This window comes from Engraulis encrasicolus, chromosome 3 (genome assembly GCF_034702125.1).
Source record: "Engraulis encrasicolus isolate BLACKSEA-1 chromosome 3, IST_EnEncr_1.0, whole genome shotgun sequence".
In the NCBI taxonomy this organism is placed as follows: Eukaryota; Metazoa; Chordata; class Actinopteri; order Clupeiformes; family Engraulidae; genus Engraulis; species Engraulis encrasicolus.
The window spans coordinates 12,355,422-12,380,421 of NC_085859.1; the positions used below are offsets into that span (position 1 = coordinate 12,355,422).

General features: G+C 42.1%; 1 protein-coding gene across 1 annotated transcript in view; it reads right to left on the minus strand.

Annotated features, from left to right (window-relative positions):
• Positions 1 to 25,000, minus strand: part of glt1d1 (glycosyltransferase 1 domain containing 1) — a 79,023-nt gene that overhangs the window by 7,098 nt on the left and 46,925 nt on the right. The window contains exons 7-8 of the mRNA XM_063194767.1: positions 11,946 to 12,044; positions 10,944 to 10,993 (exon numbers count right to left, since the gene is read on the minus strand). Coding sequence (XP_063050837.1) covers positions 10,944 to 10,993; positions 11,946 to 12,044 — 149 coding nt within the window. The remainder of the gene's footprint in view (positions 1 to 10,943; positions 10,994 to 11,945; positions 12,045 to 25,000) is intronic.

A 25,000-nucleotide genomic window follows, 5' to 3' on the forward strand; every position in this document is an offset into this window, starting at 1 on the left:
ACATTGTGGAGTCACAGCCGTGGAGATCTGACGCCGCGGCAGCATTCACAAATCTGCCTGTCGATGCACGGCTCATGCACTACTCACAAGACAATCAATAGCAATAGCAGTGACTAGTAGCACATACAAGCACTGACACGCACACGCGCAGCCCTTTGCACGCTTGCATGCACGCAAGCACGCACAACATCATATGCACAAATGTGCACACACACACACATGCATTAGCAGACGCACGCACATCATATGCACACATGCGCACGCACACACGTACAACATAATATGCACAAATGCGCACACACACACACATGCATGAGCACACGCACATCATATGCACACATGCACAGACGGACGCGCGCTCACACACACACACGTACAATATGATATGCACAAATGTGTGTACACATGCACACGCACACACGCACGCACGCACACACGCACGCACACGCGCACACACACACGCACACACACACACACACACACACACACACACACACACACACACACACACACACACACACACACACACACACACACACACACACACACACACACACACACACACACACACACACACACACCCTAGCCACATCCACCTTGTGAAAGACATATAAAGCTGCTTTCATTACAAGAAACTCAATTAAGTCTACCGAGAGGAGAGGACCACAGAGCACATTCACACTGATCATTTTCATTGCAAACCGTAGACGCAGATTGCTTCAGAGACTTCTTTTGTCTTGCAAACTGAAAAGGTCTGTGTGCTCTCCCTTTGTTAGCAGCCTTCGGAAGCAAAATGACTCATTGTGCGTCCGTAACACGGGCCGACTACTACCTCTAGTTCGACACCGCAGTGATACAAAAGGAAACCTACAGGATGAGATGACGCTATTTCTGCACAGCGGAAAAATATGCATTCATGCTTTCTAACGCTGAGTATGAAAACCATTTACCTGTGCCTTAAATCCTTGTCCTTTCAGACATCAACACACCCACACACTAACGGTAAATGTGTAACAGCATGTGATTGCAATTAAAAAGACACACATGTTGTATGTGATGGAGGGAGTATAATCGACACACTGTATCTCAATTATATAGCCAAGTCCCTCACCATTCAAGATAACCATGAGCCTTGGTATCCATGCTATATGTACTGTGTAGATGGCCATGCGTGATTTCCCCTGCTGGGAGACCACTAAGTTATTTATCAGCCTCATGCCAGATACGTTAAAGCGCAGATCCTTTACACACACAGTAGCTTATTTTTCAAAATCGACGGTATGCAGCGCATTCAGAAAGTGGATCTTTTTCATGAACATTTAATGTTTGCCAACACGCATTAACTACTTTAATATTTATCTAGCAAAGTAGGTTTTGCAGCCAAAGATGTACACGACTGGCAATTGAAACTGGTGGATTTAAATGGAGAGGGTCGATCTATTCATGTATGAAAAATGTACATTTCCAAGTAAATATTCAAGACAAGAAGGTTGTTGCTTTTAAAACGTTCAAGAAGCAGACAGAAATAGGGTAACGCTTTATTTTAGGGATACATCTATTAGCACTAATACATACAATATTAATGCCTGTGTAAGTAACTTGTAAGGCATGTACTAAGCAAAATAAGACAGTTGTTAAGCATGTATTCACAAATGTCTTGTTTATGCCCAATTAGGGATTTATTACCAATATAACCTTAGTAAGGACCTAGTAGACCTAGATTTATATTTATGAGTAAGCAGTAAGGGCCAGAATACAATGTGTATAAGCTCCTGGTACATTGTGTGAACAAACCCTGAACAGTGTGAAAACAGATGTGGAATAAGGGTCCCTATTCTAAAGTGATGCATTGCTCAGCCCATATGGCTTAGGGCCCCTGCACTACCTAGGGCCCCCAGACTACCAAGGGACCCCACTCTACCCACACTCCGCCCCCGGGAGGCAAAGTGTAAGAATGTTGCTGAATCTGAATTAGTCTCATCAAGTATATTGACCTAACTTGATCTTCTCAAGGTATCAGAGAGTAATTGGAAGCATTATATAGCAAGGATTGGACGTAAACTTCTCAATGACGGTGGGTGGTGAGATGTCATTTTTTCATACACCAATTAGTTTTAATTGTAAAAACCCTACAATAAATGCAGAATATAACGATGAGTAATAGTTTGGAAGCGAAACTAAGCTATTCCTTTGTGATAAATAAGTTAATGTTTGAGAAACTTAGCTCCAAGAAGTGCAGTGCATGATGGGTACGCCCTTAGTCAGAAATGCAATGCATGACCAATGCAGCAATGATAATATTTCTGTTGTTACGTACATGGCGAATTGTTTGGATAGCATCTAAATTTCACGAGTGAGGGGAGGAGCTAAGAACGTAGGCTCAGAGCTGGGTAGGTTGTCTGTTGGCCTAGATTGCGTACCCATCATGCACTGCACTTCTTGAAGCTAATATTCTCAAACATTAACTTAATTATCACAAAAGAATAGATTAGTTTTGCTTCAAAACTATTATTCTAATGTTCTGCATTTATTTTTGGGATTTTTACAATTTAAACTAAGTGGTACATGAAAAAAATTACATTTCACCAATCCACCGCCATCGAGAAGTGTACCTTCAATCCTTGCTATATAAAAGCTCCTCTTACCTTCTACACATAGTTGAGAAAAAGAGGAAACTGGATGACTCAGCTGCATAGTTAGTACTTATTTAATATACCCTTACAGTTTGTCGATTGTGGGGGCTAGGTTGCGCGGGCCTGGGTGGTGTGGGGGCCCTAGGTAAAGAGGGGGACTTTGGTAGTGCGGAGGCCTTGAGCCATCTGGGCTGACCAATGCATCACTTTAGAATAGGGACCCTTGTTCCGCATCTGTTTTCACACTGTTCAGGGTTTGTTCACACAGTGTGTCGGGAGCTTATACACATTGAATTCTGCCACTTACTACTTACTAATAAATAGAAATATAGGCTTACTGGTCCTTACTAAGGTTATATTAGTAATAAATCCCTAATTGGGCATGAACAAGACATTTGTGAATACATGCTTAACAACTGTCTTATTTTGCTTAGTAAATGCCTTACAAGTTACTTACACAGGCATTAATATTGTATGTATTAGTGCTAATAGATGTAGCCCTAAAATAAAGTGTTACCAGAAATAGTTACACTGATGAAGTCTCTTGCAGCCGGATCTGTCTGACCCGGCAATGAATGAATAAAAAGAAAAAGAAAAAGTAAAAAAAAATGTGCGATCTAAGTGTGTAACAAAGTTCGATCTACTGTCTAGAAGTAAACATTCATGAAAAAAAATGGCATTTGTGAATAGGCAGCATAAAGTCTGGAAATAACTTACTAAAAGAAGTGCACACTGGACCTTTAAAATATGAATATGTGGTCTAAAAATCATAATGTTGTCTGGACCCGAGATGCCAGGTCATGGGCTGACTATGAGCAAGCATGCATCAGGCCCCTGTGGTGAAATGGCCATTCAACCTGAAGGTCCTGTATGGCCTCAATGCCTGAGGGGAAGAGGGGAAAAGAACATGTTTGGGCCCATTTCAAATAACTATATTTAAATTACAGGTTATGGATGTCCTAAACAGAATGGAATCCTATACATACAGGAATCTGACTATCTCTGTCCAAAAAGATCACTGGGGGAGAATCGCCATGGGGTTAAAGCTACTTTCTGTGTTTCAGTTGGGGAAGTCACATATTCTGAACAACACCAACTTCGGAGTAAAGGGCGGGTTGGGTTCTGCTGACCACCAGGGAGTATGGCATACATAGTGTTGTGAGGACCAGAGCTTCACAGGGTGGGCACTGGCAAAATGCAGAGAGCTGCTTGGGCATGTTTGCTAATCCTTGGTGGTACTGTAAACCTAGTCTAGGAAGTCAGAGTGCCACTTTTACAAGAAGAAAAAAAAATGAAATGGAATAAAAACGTTGCTACAAAAATGACGCATGCAGAGTGAGTCATCGTTTCCTCAAGGGTGCAAATGTCCAATATGGTTGTTAGTTGTTTATTTAGGTGGTCATAGGAGCGGATATTTACACACACATATTTATACATATTTATATACACACTTTCTTTCTTCTCTCTCTCTCTCTCTCTCTCTCTCTCTCTCTCTCTCTCTCTCTCTCTCTCTCTCTCTCTCTCTCTCTCTCTCTCTCTCTCTCTCTCTCTCTCTCTCTCTCTCTCTCCCTCTCTCTCAAAAAGAAACGGTTCATAATTCAAACCTGCATTTTCCAATATTCTGAGGCTCCACACTTTGCCTCTGCATGGCATGTAACACACTTTTACTGTAGAGAACTTTTTTATTCAACTTTTCCAATCCCAAGGCTGTTTTGAGATACAGGCTCACCTTAGGCGGTAGAGCCTCACAATCTCAGAATCTCAAGATTTCGGCCTGTACAGCCGGGAATTGTGCGACGCAGAGAGGGATTAACAATGCGTAGAAACATCCAATTTGTCGAAACACCACACTTCTTTGCTTCACTGCATTATCATTTTACAGTAGTAAGTGAGATCTATCCAGATGTTAAACCACATGCTCAGGGGTATTGGGAGACATTTTTTCCAAACTGTGTGACTGGCATAGCTTAACCCTGTGAAACCTGAACCATGAAAGCAATGAGAGAAAATTCTATTTTTTTGGAATTTGCTTCAATATTGGTCCCTTATAAGAAATGTAAAAAAAAAAATCTAAATTTTGTTAAGGTCACTGAGATATTTGATGCATCATATATGATGCATCAGGCTTTAAAGGGAATGAAAATTCCAATTTCATGACCATTGAAAAAATACTTTTAATGCATTTGCATCTTTTTTTTAATTTAAAAAAGTTGTCAGACAATTTAATTTGAGGATTATCTTTAAATATTTAGTGAGATCCTGCCATTTTTTTAAGCCTATCCTTGTTTTAGCAGGACCATATTTTATATTTCCCACAGCCTGGTTGGGTAATTTTTTAAAATCTATGTAAAAACATAGCTGATCGAATGCTTAACAACCTATTTATGAGTGTAATATAGATCATCATTCATTTTTTATGTGTAATTTGAATATATGGGTCCATTACTACAATTGGACCATTTCTCCATTCACTTCAATGCATTTTTTACGAGATCATAATTTCAACATTTTGCATTACATTTTCAAAATCGCAAGTAAAACGTGTTTCTTAAGGCAATATCTTTGTCTTGAAGTAAAACAACTTGTGTGTTTTGTTAAACGATCGTCGTGGTATGCTTTGTAAGTTTCCCTATGGAGCAAATGCATTGATGGCTGACTTCCTGCCACCGCCGGATGGTGCTTATATGTTTCATCAGTTTTAGCACGATCTCTCTGCAACACGGTGTAAAAATATAAACTCTTCCTTGATTAATTGCACAAAGCAAGTGTTCAAATTAAAGGATGTAGAGTAATATTTCAGAAACCTTTTGCAATTTGACGATATGTCAGCGTCGGTCAGGGAAACCGCTTCTACTCCATTTTTGCATTTTTCGCCGAGCTGTGATCAACTTGTTGTTGACCGCTGCTCTCTTGTGGCGGTTTCCGCGTACTGCAGGACGTTTGGAAATGACACGCAGGATGTTTTTGAGATGGATTTTTTTTTGTGTCAGCGTGGAGAGGGCTTTGAATTTGATGCATCATAGATGATGCATCCGGCGCGATAGGGTTAACACTACACATTTCTGTTTTAAACCATTGTACTGAATGTGTCTTCCATTGTAATCATTGGCAATATAAATTAAGATATCAAACATCACAAATTAAAGGAGAATTCAAGACAATTTGAAAAAGATGCTGCTGTGTTTCTTGCGATACCCTTGACCCAAAAGTTATGCGACATTCCCAGACACCTTACAGTACTAAAATAACAAAAGAAATATTGTTAAGGGACATAAGCACTTTCAAACGTAAGTTGTTTCAACTCTGTAGTATTTTTATATATGTTTGAAATGACATAGTATTTGTCCATAACACTGTTGACAAAATAATCAAGCAAATGTTCGCTTTCATTAGAGTATTTATCAAATGATTTAAGATTAAGCTTGGCAATTTGTTTGTTTGGAAACTTAAATATATACACTATGTAAACATCTAGGTCATTTAGTTGAAAAAAAATACTGATAATTGACATTTTGCTTTTGCCAAAAGCGCAGTTGAATTGTAGAATCACTCACATGTGTTTTTCTCATGCCATAAAATTACACCATTCTGGGAAGAGGTGAAACGAGCCATTTCGCATATTTTGGGACTAAAGGAACCTCTAGCGCCAATTAATCTCTTAGGCATTAACATGCAATTAAAAGAAAACACTATTAACTCTTCAACCTTTTAAGACTAACAGCAATAAAACAGATCACTAGGTTATGGAAACAGCAAAAACAACCAGAACTAAGATTATGGTACAATACGATGGAGAAGGTACTGGATATGAAAAAAAAAATATTTGCCTCCAGAAATAACATAGAAAAATGGAATAAATTGTATCCAAACAACTTACTGAATAAAACGCATAGTTACTTTGAAAGATACGTAAGGTAGGTTTTATCACAAGGATCATATTAGAAGACATACGGTATACATATTCAGTGTAATAAAATGCATTCCAAACAGCAAACTATATAAACATTTAAGTATTGCACTTTCTTACATACCCACATACATGACACAACACTACAGAACACACATCTCACACACTTGCACATAGACCAGTGAACTATTTCTTCTCCCTCTCCGTTTCGCTATCTCTTTATGTCTCTGTCTCTGTCTCTGTCTCTGTCTCTGTGTCTCTCTCTGTTTCTGTTTCTGTTTCTGTTTCTGTGTCTATCTCTCTCTCTCTCTCTCTCTCTCTCTCTCTCTCTCTCTCTCTCTCTCTCTCTCTCACCCTCTATGTGTTTATGTTTTCATTCTCTCTTTGGTTTTATTCATGCTTATTGTATGCGTCAACTGTCTAGTGTCGATTTCATGTACAAAAAAAGGATTTATAGTAGTACAGAAGTGTGCGTGTGAAGGGAAATGGACATCTGGGGATGGGTATTGCTTATTGGAAACTGAAATGATTATTGAACTGTATAGTATTTGATGTGTAATGCTAGTGAACTACTGAGCCATTGTTCACAAAGTTGCTGCTGGTAAACTACATTGAGAACCACATTATTGTACACAAAGCTACTTTCTATAAATAAAGTAATAAAAAATAAATAAAAAGAAAAAAATAATCTTATGCTTTTATGCCTGCTATCAGAGTTTCCTGAAAGGAAACATCCTGAAGGGAAACTGCACCTCTCAGTCAGTCTGGTATTCTCATCCAGGGCATGGTAATACCAGAGATTCTTTAAGTATATAGAGATATGCCAACATAATAGGTTTCTATGGGCACCTAACGCGACCAGGTTCCGGTCTGCCTAAAGGGGCGTATCATAATGCTCCTACAATGAATAGAACAGTCCTTAGGTCTGCCTAGGTCTGACTAAGGGGGGCCATAATAGAACCAGGAAACAATGGGCCAATGGAACCTCTCTCTCTCTACTCTCTCTGGTAATACTGTTTCAGGCTTTGAAGTATTGATGACATTTCCTAAACCACACTGATGCCAGTGTTTTCCTTTTGAGGGTCACCACACAACATTTTGATTTGGCATGACCAATGACACAACATGAACTCAACTTCAAGCTTTTTCAAAAGGCAAAGACCTGCTGAACTACCAAAAACCCAACACAAAAAAGGGCTGCATTAGCCTTTTACGGTAGATGCATTACCGTTTTCATAAAACACACATAATTCACTCAGGTGTTTGTGCCTTTTGTTTACCCTCTGGGGTGGATGTCTGTAAACGGCTAAGCGCGTTAGGAGGACATTGGCTCTTAATGAGCCCATAACCCCTGCCTACTCCCCACTGCTCAAGGTGCTCCGAGGCTCCGTAAGATGCCCCTAATGCCCACTAATGCTCACCTAATGCCGTTATGCCTGATACATCCAATCAGTAGAGCCTGGCGGGGTGGCAGCAGTCACGACACTGCCCATGCTCAACACCAACGCTCCTGGCTTGGATTGGCTTGGCTTGGTTTGGCTTGGCTTAGCTCGGAGTGGCACGGCACCAGCTGTGTTAGTGTTGATGTCACACAGGAGAAAGGTTGAGGGCACAGAGGTTCTGACCTTACCAGTGGCCTGCCACGCCATGTTTCTAATGATCTGACTCCTGAATGGGCATGTGAGCTAATTTAACACATAGCATTACTTTACGTAGGCTAGTTAACTTGAGGTGAGGCTGACAGATACCTCACCTATCAAAGTAAGCTTTAAATAGCTTCAGCGACATTATATTTGGATACACTACAATGTTGATTTCTGCCTTCGATTTTAATATCAAAGTAATACAGTGTCAAACTAAATAGCAGTCCGAGAGAGTTGATCTGGTGGCCGCCATGATTATTTTTTGATTCACTGCTGAGGAGGAGCTGACGCGGATTCTGGGTAGTAAGGAGCGAAAGACCCGCTCAGCTCGCTTCAGCCGGACGGTTGAGTCGAGCTGTGTCAATGGAAATTGTGCGCAATCGAACTGCGTGCACAATCAAAATGCAAAAAGTGGCGGCCAAGTCGTGCTGTGTTGAGCTGTACCAGGTAGAAAATGGGCAGTGGAAACTAGCCATTAGAGATAAACTAGCTTCATACAGCGCCTTTCAAGTCAACCAAGGTCGCTTTACAAAAAAGATGTGGGGCCAGGGGACAGAGGAGAGAAGAGAGGAGGGGTAGAAGAGGGATTGGGGGGCAGAGTGGTTAAAGCAGGGGTGATAGTGAAAAAAAATCCTGAGCCTGAACTTTTTTCCCTGCTCTAACGACGACGACAAGATACTGCATATTTACGTAACATAGGCCTATTTTGACACATTATTCAAACATTTAATAGCCCGTGTATGACGATTATTCAAGTCTGATAGTAGAAGAAAACACTGACTCTGTAACACTTTCTGAGATAAGAATAACCAAATGGCTAATTATTATCAATGCTTTTATTTGTGCAAACTCTGTCAAGCCTGAAATCAGGCATGGAGCCTAAATACTATCAGCCCTAAAGACCATTAGGCCTCAGTGAATATACAGTGCCCTCCATAATTATTGGCACCCCTGGTTGAGATGTGTTTTTTAGCTTCCAATTATTTTATTTTTTTTCTAAATAATATGGGACCTTAATGGAAAAAAAGAGAAAAATCCAACCTTCAATACAAGTGCATTTATTCAGTGGGGAAAAAATCCCACATAAAGAAACAATTATTTGACATCAAATAATGTGTGTCACAATTATTAGCACCCCTGGTGTTAATATTTTGTACAACCCCCTTTTGCCAACAAAACAGCACCTAATCTTCTCCTATAATGTTTCACAAGATGGGAAAAGACAGAAAGAGGGATCTTCAGCCATTCCTCTTTGCAGAATCTCTCTAAATCATCCAGAGACCTGGGTCCTCTCCTCTGTCCTCTCCTCTTCAGCTCACCCCACAGGTTCTCAATGGGGTTGAGGTCAGGGGACTGAGATGGCCATGGGAGGAGCTTGATTTTGTGTCTGGTGAACCATTTCTGTGTAGATTTGGCCATATGTTTAGGGTCATTGTCTTGCTGAAAGACCCAGTGACGACCCAGCTTCAGCTTTCGGGCAGAGGGCAACAGATTTTGATTTAAAATGTCCTGGTATTTCAAAGCATTCATGATGCCATGCACCCTAACAAGGTTCCCAGGGCCTTTGGAAGCGAAACAACCCCACAGCATCACTGACCCACCCCCATACTTCACAGTGGGTATGAGGTGCTTTTCAGCATGCGCATCTTTCGTGGTACGCCAGACCCACTTAGAGTGTTTGTTGCCAAAAAGCTCAATCTTGGTCTCATCTGACCAAAGCACACGGTCCCAGTTGAAGCCCCAATACCGCTTGGCGAACTCCAGACGCTTGCGTTTATGATTGTGAGTGAGGAAAGGTTTTCTCCGTGCATGCCTCCCAAACAGCTTGTTGGCGTGTAGACAGCGCCTGATGGTTGATTTGGAGACTTTGTGACCCCAGGATGCAACCATTTGTTGTAATTCTGTAACAGTGAGTCTTGGAGATCTTTTGATTTCTCTTACCATCCTCCTCACTGTGCGTGGTGGAAAAATAAACTTGGGTCCTCGTCCAGGCTTGTTTACCACTGTCCAGTTGTTTTGAACTTCTTAATTATTCCTCTCACAGTGGATATGGGCAGCTGCAGTTGAGTGGCAATCTTCTTGTAGCCTCTGCCTGACCTGTGAAGGTCGACGCACATCTGCCTCACTTGTATGCTGTGTTCCTTTGTCTTTCCCATGTTTAAGAGTGGATAAGACAAATGGCCTCGGTGTCACGTCATATTTATACCCCAGGGAAACAGGAAGTGATGAATTACTAATTAAATGTTCCTACATACTCTGGTAAACTTTGTAAACTACTGTAGAAATGACAGAAATGCTTCAATTATATTTATTTCCTGGGAATTGTTAAGGGTGCCAATAATTGTGGAACAGGTGATTTAATGAAAAATAATTATTTTTTAGTCAGGGATTTTTTTTATTTTCTTACAATTCATTTGAGTTGAAGGCTACATTTTCCTACAATTTTCAGTGTGACAGTATTCTTCTGCAATAAACACTGAATTTATTTTAAGGCTTTTAACACATCTCAACCAGGGGTGCCAATAATTATGGAGGGCACTGTATGTGATTTCAGATGCTTCTTGGACATAGCCAGAGTGGAGGCGGATATGGAGAAGGGGGGGAGCAGCAACACAGAAGCTTCTGTCACCAAAGGGAACACTCTTACAGTGGGTGCTGGTCTCTAAGACTTGAATTGAGACTGAAAATGCACAGTGCAATCTCTCTCTCGTTCGCTCTACCTCATTTCTGTGTTCTGTCCTCTGTCTGTTTGGTATTTACCTTTGGTCCAATGATAATGAAGATCACATGAGGACTGCTGGCATGCCACTCTGTTGACAGGAAACAGATGTTTTATAATTACGGCTTTTTACTCCTGGGGAGATAAATGAGCACACTGTTTGGATTTAGAAGGTGGTTTAAGTGTGCTTCTAGGACATACTGGCAAATGGTAAAACACAATGGCAAATGGTAATGAAGTTTCATCCCGACAAAACAAATGAAAAACGAGACAATTTGTACCTATGGTTTGTGTGTGTGTGTGTGTGTGTGTGTGTGTGTGTGTGTGTGTGTGTGTGTGTGTGTGTGTGTGTGTGTGTGTGTGTGTGTGTGTGTGTGTGTGTGTGTGTGTGTGTGTGTGTGTGTGTGTGTGTGTGTGTGTGTGTGTGTGTGTGTGTGTGTGTGTGTGTGTGTGTGTGTGTATTTGAGTAATGGATTCCAACATATAGCTGCTTTTAGTAAATATGTTGTGGAAGACAGTGTGCTGAGTGTACTGTATTGGAATATCAGTGTATATCTTTGTCTCTGCACCGAGAGTTTGTGTGCAGTGTAAAATGTATCAAACCAAGAAACCGTGATACGCAGAGTCACAATACTGCATCATGGAGCAAGAAGGCAGTATTGTGACACACCCGTTCAAAGCCGTCACCCCTCAGCCCAGAAAACAACCACATAATGTGACGTTCTAGTGCTGCTAAGCTTCACATCATCCTTATTATTTGCAACTTTTAAAAAAATTATTAGTAGCCTTATTACTAACCTATTTTACTTACAGACTGCCATAGTTGTTATGTTTGCTTTTATTTTATTATGTTGGCAAATGTGTAAAACAGCAAATGAATACATTTAAAGATACATTTAAAAAAAACGTGGGGTGTATATCAAACCATAGGTAAAAAATCGTGATACGAACTGAATCGTCAGTTGAGTGTTACAATCGTCAGTTGAGTCATTACAGCCCTAGTACATACTGTGGACAGGCAAAGTGTGTACTGATCAGCTGACCTGAGAAAGCCTTGAGGAGGTAGAGCGGGTCCTTCACTCTACGCAGCCCACACACCAACAGGAACACACACAGGCCCTCCACCTCCTCTGACTCCACACCTGCAACATACACACACACAGAGACAGTACATGCATATTAGAGGGCCGCAGAATCAAATTCATGATTTATCTTCACAATGTACTGCATGCATACCCACACACATTCATGCACACAGTTCAATTCATGCTCTCACATCCGCACACACCTGCACACACACATGCATGCGTGCACGCACACAAGCACACACATGTGCACATGCACACACAAACATACACATACACGCACACGCACACGAACACACACACACACACACACACACACACACACAGTATTCTACATCCAGGTCCAAAACTGACAAAAAAAATCTCTGACTAAGGCACTCCAAATTAAGATGTCTTTATTAATATGACAAGTCCTATGTGGGCATATTAAAAACAAGGCCCACGCATAGTGGCATGAGTGCCTTCTACAGGGCATTAACTCAAAATAACAGAGAAGAGTTCTATTTAGATATTGGATATTTTTGGCACACATACATGCTGATAGTAAAGAGGAGAGAGGCAGAATAATCCCATTAATTTACCGGTAATCAAATAAATAAGGGTATTTCTGAGGATAGACCAAAAAATATATTTTTTTCTTGTGTGAAAATATTATATAAATGAAAAAGAAAAGAAAGAAATCAAGACTACAAGGAATATTGAAATAAATTGTTGCATAATTTATGAAAATAATAAACAAATCAGAATGTGAATTTGTTTATATACTTTATCCACCATCCCATGGGTACATGAATGCTTTCAGTTCATGTCTCTGTGTGTGTGTTTGTTTATCTACCTGTACAGCACAGCAGGGGGGAATGTAATGCTTTCAGTTCATGTCTGTGTGCGTGTGTTTGTTTATCTACCTTTATTATATGGTTGTGACGTCATCGGTCGAATGCTCCATTCATTTCAACGGGGCTCCCCAACATTCGCACGTCTGTTATTTTTCGATAACGGACGGGTTGGTCTATAACAGACCGCTGTCAATGGCAACAAGACTTTTCACTGCTAAAGCGACTTTTCAACAAGACTCTAATCAGCTGCTGTGATAGACAACACCTGTTGTCCTGGCTACCTAGCTGTTGTGTAGATAGCGGTGTTCCACAACGGCACTGTTTTGTTTTGCGCAGCAACAATCTTAACATTAAATAGGCCTAAAGAAATGTCCCCGCCATGTGTGAATCATGTAAGTATATCCATATAATAAGCGGGTTAACTTTCGGCGAGTCGGTCGCTTTGTGGAATAGCAGCACTTCAGAGAGAACAAGACCCCTCCGCTCCGCGTCGGGTTCTAAAGATTCTCTCTGTCGTGCTGCTATTCCACGGTAGCGACCTTCTCGCCGAACGTTAACCCTTACGTACAGCACAGCTGACCTGGTCAGTGAATATGTGAACCCTGCACCTTAGTAGTTGAACCCGGCAAATCATCACTTGATTGTATATTTTTATTCTTTTATCAATTTTAAATATTGATGTTCGATACAATAGCTATGCTATTCACCTTACCTTGACTTTTGTGGCCATCTGCGGGTTGATTCTGAACAACATCTCACTGCATTTATAATGTCAATAAAGCACTACTGCTTTTACTACTAGACAGGACAGTGAGAAAGTGTGACAGGAAATGACAGGGAGAGAGAGAGAGAGGAACAGGATCTGGAAACGACCTTAGGTCAGACTCGAACCCAGCTCCCTGGTGTGATGGCACAGCGCCTCAGCTCACTAAGCCACCGCACCCCGTATGCAACTTATTTTAGGCCGGCAATATGCTTGCTGCAGGATACGCGTGCATTGGCACGTGCAAGTTGTGTGCATGAAGGCGTTGCCATGTGTCTTTCAAGTCAAATTTGCGCACTGGAGAACACTAGACACAAAACCGAAGAGTTTGCCGTCAAACAATGGTGGAAAACACTTATTAGAGCCCGTATGAGATCGAATATGTTCACTCGGTCACAAGCCGTTCACATGCACAATTTGAGGGACACAGGAAGCATATCGCTGGCCTTAGAGTGAAATTGGCATGGCTGATGTACGGTATCCTGCATCAGTGGAAATTCATCAAATGCATCAACAGGGCATGACTTACCAGCAAGAAACAAACTGCACCGGCGCAGCAGGCAAAACCTGGCAATTGCCAGGGGGCAGCACCCAGGAGAGGGTGGCACCATCGCAAATATGTCATTTCCAAGCTATTCACACACTATTTTGTTAACATGTTATTAGCGGTTTTATTTGCATGCTTCTTTTTTTTGCCTTTTTTCCCCCGTCGGGCATGGCCATTTCCTTTTCCGTTGGGCGGGGGCTGAAGGGGGCAATGCCTGGGGCACAAATCACTGTTGGATTGCCAATTGGGGCAACATCTTTAATGTCTCAAGAAATGTGGGCTTGCTTTCCTACAGCATTTGCTAGAGGTGCTTCTCATTGAACAAATCAATGTCCTTCTCCTGTCCAGGACAATTACATTTGCTTGGTACATGATTGCAGTTTGTCCAAACACGTTGTAAAATTGCCTTGAGCGCCCCTCTTGAAATTGCCTGTTTCCGCGTTAATCAGTGTCTGTGCCTGAGAGTTTGTCACTCTTCACAACAGGCTATTTTTGTGCGGCTCAATGCACCACCAATCAAACCCTTAAGCATGGCATTCTGTAATACTAATTTTCAGCCTCCGGTTAGAAATGTGCACACAAATCAGCAGAATTGGATGGACACTGTTGGATATTGTGTGATACATTATGAGGACATCATGAACTGTTATCAGTTCTGTTCAGTGTACCTAACCAGTGTACCTAACCCTGCACAAGTGTTCCTCAAGTGTGAAGTAGCACAATAGATTGTGGTATAATGAACAAATATTCCTCATCATAACACAAAAAAACTTCAAAGTGTAAATCAGAAAAAAACACAGATTTAAATGGACATGGGAGTTTGTGAATGTTAAGATATATGAGTATGATTGAGTCTTTTTTTTATTTTTTATTTTAACCTGCGCCAAGAAGGTTCTGTTTTCAGTCGCGTTGGTTTGTCTGTTTGTCCGTCAGCAGGATAACTCAAAAAAGTTATGCACTGATTTTGATTAAGTCTGTCCTTGAAAATGATACGAGGAACAAGTGATCAAATTGTGGTGATGATCCAGATCACGATCCGGATCCAGGAGTTTTGTAAAAGATTCTTCAACATTGCGGGATAGGATGAATTTTGACATTGCAGTTTCTAAATTAGGGTGTAACATAGTCAAATGTTCTATCAACCAGCTCCCTTGGCGGTGGTCTGAACACTCTGAGTGCATTATAGCAGAGAGAGTAGAGAGAGAGAGGTTCCATTGGCCCATTGTTTCCTGGTTCTATTATTGGGGGGAAATCCCCCTTTAGGCAGACCTACGCAGACCTGAGGACTGTTCTATTCAATGCTAGGAGCATTATGACATGCCCCTTTAGGCAGACCGGAACCTGGTCACATTAGGTGCCCATATAAACCTATTATGTTGGCATATCTCTATACTTAAAGAATCTCTGTTTCTAGTTTGTCTAATGTGAGGGTACTGTGACTCTTTCAGCTTCCAACATGGTGAAATGGGATCAGCTCTGTTTGCTTTGTATTCCACGACAAGGACACAATGTCAGGACCTCAATATTTCCTATTTCTCCCACAGTTGTTTTGTTTCATTGTCAGTTCTGTATGTCTATTGTCACAAACCGTCAAAGCTTGACAGGCCTTTACCTCTGGAGCAAAAGCTCTTAGCAATTTAACCCTTGACAACAGCTCACCTCTGACCGGAGGCGTTCCCGTGACCATCCAGTGACGTGGCCTCACATGTGATGGGGCGATCAATGTGGACATAGCCACTTTATTGTGGCGCCCCTGGCAGCCAATTTCTCAGCTCAGTCACGTGAACAACACATTTATTATTGCTTGGTTTAATGACCTGAATAAAAACAGCAGGATTGTACATATGGATGCACTGACGTATGTGGTAAGTGGAAATTCACAGTTATACATGTTTGTGATGGCCTTATCCATTTAAAGCTCACAACACTCACAATGACTAAGAATTCATTGTGTCATTCAGTGTTTTTTCCAAGTAATGTTAACTAAGAAACACTATTGCCACACACACACACACACACACACACACACACACACACACACACACACACACACACACACACACACACACACACACACACACGCACACGCACACGCACACGCACACACACACACGCACACACAAACCTCAGAACATGATGCAATGTGACAATAGCACAAAAATATTTTCAACGTCCCACAGTACCAAACGACGTACTTTACCACGAGTGAATCTGCAGATGATTAGCCGTTTCAGTCTGTAGTGAGTGCTAATAAACAAACAATGAGGTCATAGTAGTGGACCTCAGTCAAGGGATAACGTACAGCAGGCGAGGGCAAATGGGGGAAAGCAGACAGATAAGACAGCTAACCCGGTTAGAAGCCAGAGTCCAATCCCTGGGTGAGACACTGAGATGTGGCTGACCCTGTGAGAATACTGTAGATTGTAGTGAGTAGCAGCTGGCGGAAGACATTATTCTGACTAAACCAAACAGTCCATGGGCTAAATGGCGTAAAAACATCTCATTGTCTATGTTTACATGACGTTCTTAATTCCGAATGAATAATTCAGAATTAAGAAGTTCCGTCGAGTTTACTTTGATCATTCATTTAATTCCAAATGATGAGGTGTTTGTTTACATGGCGTTTTCAAAGCGGAACTAACCTTTGTTCAGAATTAAAGTGAGTTCATTCTGAATTAAATGTCTCATGTAAACGTAGCCGATGACTCACTACCGCTTTAGGATGACAAAATCCTATCTCAAGGCCTAGCTGTTTGAGCCACTGGACGGCTACACCAGTGACCCAGGTTCGATTCGGGCCCTGGCCAGTACCCGATCCTTCCCCTTCCCTCTCTCCCAACTCGCTTCCTGTCTCTCTGCCGCTGTCCTGTCTGAAAAAAGTGATGACAGGCTAAACAAATATTTCTAAGCTCTCACAAGCTAGGAAAGAACTACAAAAAGCAATTTCATTCCTTTCCAAATGTAACATTTTATGCACTGAGGAAAGCTTTCATTACAAAACCAATTCTTGTACATTATAAAACAAACATTTCAGTCTTTGATTGTTGATTTTAAATACAGAGTGGGTGTAATATAATTGTGCCTTAATTTGAATTTAATTTAAAACTTAATTTAATTTCCTAAATAAGTCTTAATTTAAATCTATTAAGGTTCCCAATGTTCATCTAGATTGAATTTTCCTGAAATTAAATGCCCGCTTTAAATCAATTGATCCTTTGAAAGGCACTGGATTACCTAACACACAGGTAATGAATACTTTCTTATACTTCGAAAGTATAGCAGCACAGTTGAATTGGACTTTCGGTACATAGTGCCAAAGTCTCCTCCAGCTATCCATTTTTTGTTGTTGTTGGTCTTTTACGACATTATTGACGATAGGACAGTTTGAGAAGTGGACAGGAAGCGAGAGGGGAGAGATATGGGGAGAGGTCGGCAAAGGACCCGGGCCAGGAATCCAACCCGGGTCAGCCGCATGGCAGACGAGTGCCCTACCGGCTGGCCACGGCAGGGCCTCCAGCTATCCATTTTAAACATACTATAAGGCTGCAGAAACATTTTTTCTCCCATCCCTGACCCTCTCTGTCACTCCCCAAAACCTTTTAAAAGGAAAATATTTCACATTGCATGCTATTGATATTATCAGGGATGGGCAACTGGAGGCCCGGGGGCCACATGCGGCCCACCTCCTTACTAAGTGCGGCCCATAGATAAACCATACTTATAAATTATAATGAACAAACTTTTTTTAAACCACTACTGAGTCAATCTGTTAAAATTACACTGTTGGCTGACAGAGAACACTCATTGCTTCCAAACTTTTTCGGCGGCCACTGAGCAACCAACTGCACCTTGAATCTGCAAGCTGCAGTCAGATCCGCAGTCATCTGGCCCTCCAATAGACAGGTCATCAGCTGGGAAAATTAGGCCTTTCGTCCTACCGCACTTTTCTCTGTGGATTACTGACCAGAAGCCCTATTGGAAGAAATTAAAACATGGGGCCACGTACATTTTTGCTCAGAATTCAATATGGCCGCCATTTTCCAAAATGATTTGTTTTCCTGCATTATTACATTGTACTATAAGGTGTTATTCATGAAAGATGAACTACTTTCAGCACTAATCTGTCCTATTTCCTTACATACATGTTTACAAAGGTTGACTAATTTAAAACAAATGAAAATAAAGCCACCTTGCAATATCCAAAGGAAAGTGCTGAAAATAATGATTGAAATGTACATAGAGAGCCTATGGCTGGGAAAATTAGGCTTATTGTCCTGTCAGGGTTTTCACAGTGGATTACAGACCAGAAGGCCTATTGAAAAAGATGTAAAACTTGGGGCCATCTATGTCCTCCAAAATTCAAAATGTTCTCTGTTTTTCAGAATAGCAGACTTTCACACATTTTTCTCAATACTGTAAGGCCATAATTATCAATAAAGATTACCTATTTTTCAGTTAAAATGTCGTATCTCCTTACAGACGTATGAAGGTTGTCTATAAAAAGGCATGAATATATATATATCTCGCCACTTTGAAATATCCAAAGGAATGTTGTCAAATGATTGAATTTCACAAACACAGTGGACTGCTGAAAAAAGGCGTATTGTCCTGCCAAACTGTGTGTGTGTGTGTGTGTGTGTGTTTGTGTGTGTGTGCGTTTGTGTGTGTGTGTGTGTGTGTGCATGCATTTATGTGTGTGTGTGTGTGTGTGTGTGTGTGTGTGTGTGTGTGTGTGTGTGTGTGTGTGTGTGTGTGTGTGTGTGTGTGTGTGTGTGTGTGTGTGTGTGTGCCTGAGTGCGCTTTTCTCAAGTGTGTGTGGCCAGTGTGCTTCTTTACATACACTGACATAGACACAGTAGACCGGGTGTGTGTGTGTTGGTTGGGGGCGGGGGGGGGGGGGGGGGGGGGGGTAGGGCGGACCGAATGATGTGGAGGAGCGTGGGGATGAATGAGGGGGTGAGCGGGGGTAGGGGGTTAGAGTGAGGGGTGGGGGGAATGAGTCGGGTTGAATTAGGGGGTGGTGGGGCAGAATAATGTGTGGGGGGATGAGTGAGGTGGTGGGGGGGAATAGTGTGGGGGGTTCAGGGGGGGCAGAATAGTGTGTGTGTGTATGTGTGTGTGTGTGTGTGTGGGGGGGGGGGGGTAAGTTGAGTCGGGGGGGGGGGGGGGGTGTTGACCTGCCAAACTTTTCACATTGGATGGGGGGTGGGGCGAGTATTTTGTGGGGGGGTGGGGGGAGAATGAGTCAGGGGGGTGGGCGTGGGGGGCAGAATAGTGGGGGGTGAGTGAGGGGTGGGGGGGCAGAATAGTGTGTGGGGGGGGCAGAATAGTGTCTGGTGGGGAGATGAGTGAGGGGGTGGGGGAGGCAGAATAGTGTGTGGGGGAAAGACACTGTAGAGCGGGGGATACGCGCGGGCACACACGCACGCACACTCACCCTTGCTTTATGCAAAAAAATGTAGGCCTGAAAAACTTTTGGTCAGTAATCTAATGTGAAAAGTTTGGCAGGTCAATAGCCTTTTTTTAGCAGTCAACTGTAATTCAATCATTTTCTGACAGCAATCCTTAGGATGTTTCAAAGGGGCAAGATATATATTTACATCATTCTTTTGCCAACCTTTGTACTCATGTCTGTAGATAGGAGATAGGACAGAATTTCTCTAAAAATAGGTTGTCTTTATTGATAATTATGGTCTTACAGTATTGATAAAAAAATGTATGAAAGTCTGCCATTCTGAAAAACAGAGAACATTTTGAATTTTGGAGCACATTTGAGATGGCAACCAGCTGGTGAATCTTTTTCAATAGGCCTTCTGGTCTGTAATCCACTGTGAAAACCCTGACAGGACAATTAGGCCTAATTTTCCCAGCCATAGACTCTGTATGTGCATTTCAATCATTATTTTCAGCACTTTCCTTTGGATATTGCAAGGTGGCCAACTTTATTTTCATTTGTTTTAGTTTAGTCAAGCTTTGTAAACATGTATGTAAGGAAATAGGACAGAATAGTGCTGAAAGTAGTTAATCGTTCATGAATAACACCTTATAATACAATGTAATAATGCATGAAAACAAGTAATTTTGGAAAATGGCAGCCACATTGAATTCTGAGCAAAAATTGACGTGGCCCCATGTTTTAATTTCTTCCAATAGGGCTTCTGGTCAGTAATCCACAGAGAAAAGTGCGGTAGGACGAAAGGCCTAATTTTCCCAGCTGATGACCTGTCTACAATGTTCACAATGAAAAAAATGTGGCCCTCCTTATCATGAAAGTTGCCCACCCCTGATATTATTATTCACTGCACAAATTTCATATTTTCGTGGTATATGTGGGAAGTGTCCACTGACAACCCATCGTGACAACAACAATTCTGGACACAAGGAGAACTTGATGGCTTGAAATGTAGGTCTCAAGTTATCCTTGAGATGTCCAATCCCCACCAACAGACTTCCAGCAGTTCATAAGTTCACACTTCCACAAGTTCACAAACGCAGCTTCTGAACATCTACAACATTTCACATAATGTGTTCCAAAACAACATTTGTGTACCTCTATATAAATATCTATATCAGCACTGGCTACATGGCCACTGTGTCCCTCATCGACAAAAAAACAAATAAAATAAATAACACACTTCAGCTTCTCTGGTGAATGCCAGTGTGGAGAAAAAAGCTTTGGTCAGATGGCTTTGGCTTGTTTTATATAGCTTGCTGTACCATAAGCAGTGAAAAAAAGATGCTGAAAGTAAGATGCTAAAATACAGTACAGGCCAAAAACAAAAGGCATAAACAGACAAAAAAGGGGGACGCACAAACAAACAAGAACAACAACAGCGGCAGATGTCGAGAACAATAAGGTAGGTTTCCTGTCAGGTAATCCGGCTGAGGTTAAGTCAATAATGCTCTGCTTAGGTTGACCCTAATCTGGAGCATGGAAAGGACTGTATGACGTGGGCCACATGCATCCACCTCACAGACACAGCTCTCGTGGGGGATGTCAAAAGGGGAGTGGGCCACAGTAGTGCGTGCCACTGCACCTTGAACCCTGTCCAAACGGATCTCACTTGACCCTTGACCTTCACACGAACTCTTAACTCTTCCAGTCATGGGTGGCTGTGACTTAATGGCTATTGAGTTGACCTTGGGGGGTCATGGAGATGGAGGTGGGATATATCCGAATCAGATCACTGGGCTGAATTTATACTCCATAATTTATTAATCTATTTATTTATTTTAGTTTTAGTTTATTTTTTTAAAGTTAGCTTTTATATTCTCTACGTTCTGCTATTCTCTATGAAATTCTTCTTAGAATGCATTTTCTTGTTCAAATTACAGCATGTAACTGTCTGTGGGTGTCTCTATGTACAGTCTAAGACCATGCTTAAAAATTAATACATTGAATTGATCTTAATTTAATTGGAATGACTTTCTAGCACTCTGATCCATGACAGAGATGGGGGTGATTGCTTCTAACCTCAAATTCCTCTTGGTGAAATTTAATTTTAATTTAAAATTAAAAAATCACTGAGGGTTCATAATTTACTATGATGTCGAGCAAAACTCCTAAGAAAACATGTAATATAAATCTGCTTTGATCCTGCCCAGTCCCCAAACGAAGGGCTTCTTGGGTGTTTAAAGCAAACCTTTTCAAAACTGACAAAGTGAACACTTTCCTACAGCACCCTGTAGAAATCATACGAACATTGTTACACAGCCGTTCTAGATGGAAATGTTAAATGTCTTCATCTTCCAGCTGCCAAGAAGAGGTTAAGAAGTGCTTGGCCGTGACATACCCGTAGCCGACTCGTTAAGAACTGCTTGCCCGTGACATACCCATAGCCGACTCGTTAAGAACTGGTGGGCCGTGACATACCCGTAGCCGACTCGTTAAGAACTGCTGGGCCGTGACATACCCGTAGCCGACTCGTTAAGAACTGGTGGGCCGTGACATGTATCCGCAGCCGACTCTATACATGGGTTCTCATTGTTTATCAACACGATGTTATGAGGAGGGAAAAGACACTGGAAGCCAAACACGTGAGCTGATTTTTTGACAGACAGCGGTTTCCAACAATCAGAGGTTGAGTTGTGCGCAGCTAGGTTCGCACAGTCAGGTTATAAACAAAATTTAGAACCCATGTATAGGGTTGTGGTCAGGCCTAGGGTCAAAATACTACCTTATGTGGCTGTGTTTAGCCAGGGGGAAATACAAACTGTACATTACTCCTCTGGGGCTCTGAATAGCTTGGGGGAAATACTTGACCAGCGGCACAGCCCCAGGAACACTATCTTAAAAAATGATGTTGAGTGGACACAATTCTGACATGTCTCACACGAACCAACAAAAATGACAGCGGCACACAGGCAGGCACGAATGCATGCACGCATTCTATTTTTGTCTCCTCTTCTCTTTCCTCCTGACTAAATCACACTATTTCTTTTTGCTCACAGAACAGAACTTTGTTTTCTCAGTGCACACACAAGCACTCATTCTCTCGCTGTGACACACACACGTGTGTACACAGCGCACACACACTCACACAGCGTGCACGCACACGCACGCACGCACGCACGCACGCACGCACGCACGCACGCACGCACGCACGCACGCACGCACGCACGCACACACGCACACACACACACACACACACACACACACACACACACACACACACACACACACACACTCTGAGTCTTAACACCCACATGTGAGCAATTCCACTGAAAGGTCCTCAGTCTTGGCAGTTAGCAGAGCACCTTCACATTTTGAAGATTCACAATTACGCACTCCATTTAGGTCTAGCTCAGTCTCCATCTCTCTACCTTCCGCACTTTCCTCCATCCCTCTATCTCAGTGTTTCTCAACAGGGGTGCCGTGGGACCCCCTCAGGGGTGCCGCGGAAACGTGACTGATGAATAAATTATGTAATATAATACATATTCGTCTAAATTGATAAGTTAATGCTAGTCAGTGGAATCTTTCATCTGCCATTTACGCACAATAAAGTAAATATAGGTCGCCCCAGTCAGCAGCAACTTCAGACGTAGGTTGTGCGACGTTTCCAAATGTGTTACTTTTCTAAGCTTGTGTGGTATCAGATGCGATGCCATGTTACAGCTTGTTGGTTTGGGGTGCCTTGAAATTTTTCATGAATTGAAAGGGTGCCTCGCCTAAAAAAGGTTGAGAAACACTGCTCTATCGCTCTCTCACTCTACATCTCCCACTATTTGTGACCTTTCTCTCTTCCCAGCTTACTCAACTCTCTCTGCCTCTCTCTCAGGCAAAGACAATGGACACTTCCACACAAGCAGGCGTGAAGTACGTGTATCATTCTATTTTCAACCTGTTTCAATCTCGCGAAATAAATTGAATAAATTGAATAAATTGTACTGTTTTTCATACGTGTTAACATGTGTAAGTGAGTCCATTCTATTTATGGAGCGCATGGAAAAACAGTGAAAACGAGTAAAAGCGCTGTACAGCATCTGACTAAAATAACAAAAAAGAAAATAAAAAAGCAATTAAGCATATTAGCAGCATATTATGGCAAGTTATGGCAAGAGTTTTAGCAGCAATCCAATAGAGAGAGACAACTGGGCACAGTCCACAGCGGCAAAACACTGACAGCTGACTCTGATTGATGTGTTTCTGTAAATGCTTTTTAAAATCTTAACACACCCTCAAAACTACTTTCTATCCATCTCCCAACTCTCTCTCTCTCTCTCTCTCTCTCTCTCTCTCTCTCTCTCTCTCTCTCTCTCTCTTCTTCTTCTTCTTTCATTGTCATGCTGCAAAAGAGTTTGGCATGTCTTCATTTCTCTCTCTCTCTCTCTCTCTGTCTCTCTCTCTCTCTCTCTCTGTCTCTCTCTCTCTCTCCCTCTTTCCCTGCATCAATGTTTGCTTGCACTTGATTACTTCGTTTCTACATGCTCTCCACACCACATACATCACACATCCTGTCTCCTTTTTAGTGCCACTTTTTGTTTGTCTGTCTGTCTGTCTGTATGTCTGTATGTCTCTCTGTATGTCTGTCTGTCTGTCTGTCTGTCTCTCTCTCTCTCTCTCTCTCTCTCTCTCTCTCTCTCTCTCTCTCTCTCTCTCTCTCTACTTGCCCATCCCTCTATGCTACAACCTGCACTAGGTGAGAGGCATCCATCCCCCGTCCTCCACAGAGGAGACCCCAATACAAACTGTATCCCTCAAAAGGTACCGGTAGGCATGAAATATGCAACAGTGCACATCTGCCCGCTTAGCTTTGCTAATGGTGGACAAAGTGAACATGAGGATATTTTGGAAGCTGGGAATCCTACCGGGTCATTATTTATTCATAGGCTCAGGCAAGAGCAGGGCAGGATCAGATTCAGCACCCGCCGGATTTTTGCAAATTTAAGAAAATCCTGGGAAATTTCATGAAAAACTCCATTGAAATTTCAGGTTGCACACTTATTTCAGGTAACACAACCAATACCTACTTTGTTTTAAACAACAAAAACATACCCATGCTAAAATGTAAGCCCAGTCACACTTTCCAGGCACACAGATCTCTCTCTCTCTCTCTCTCTCTCTCTCTCTCTCTCTCTCTCTCTCTCTCTCTCTCTCTCTCTCTCTCTCTCTCTCTCTCCGCACCAATCACTCCACTGCATTAACATGCCAGTCCCATTTTGAACCAGCTCAACTCTGCCTCTCTCTCTCTCTCTCTCTCTCTCTCTCTCTCTCTCTCTCTCTCACATGCGCGCACACACACACACACACACACACACACACACACACACACACGCACACACACACGCACACACACACCTGCTTCACTCTATCCCCCCTGTCTTCTGTAGCTAATAGGTATCTCAGGTGATGCATTAGTATCCA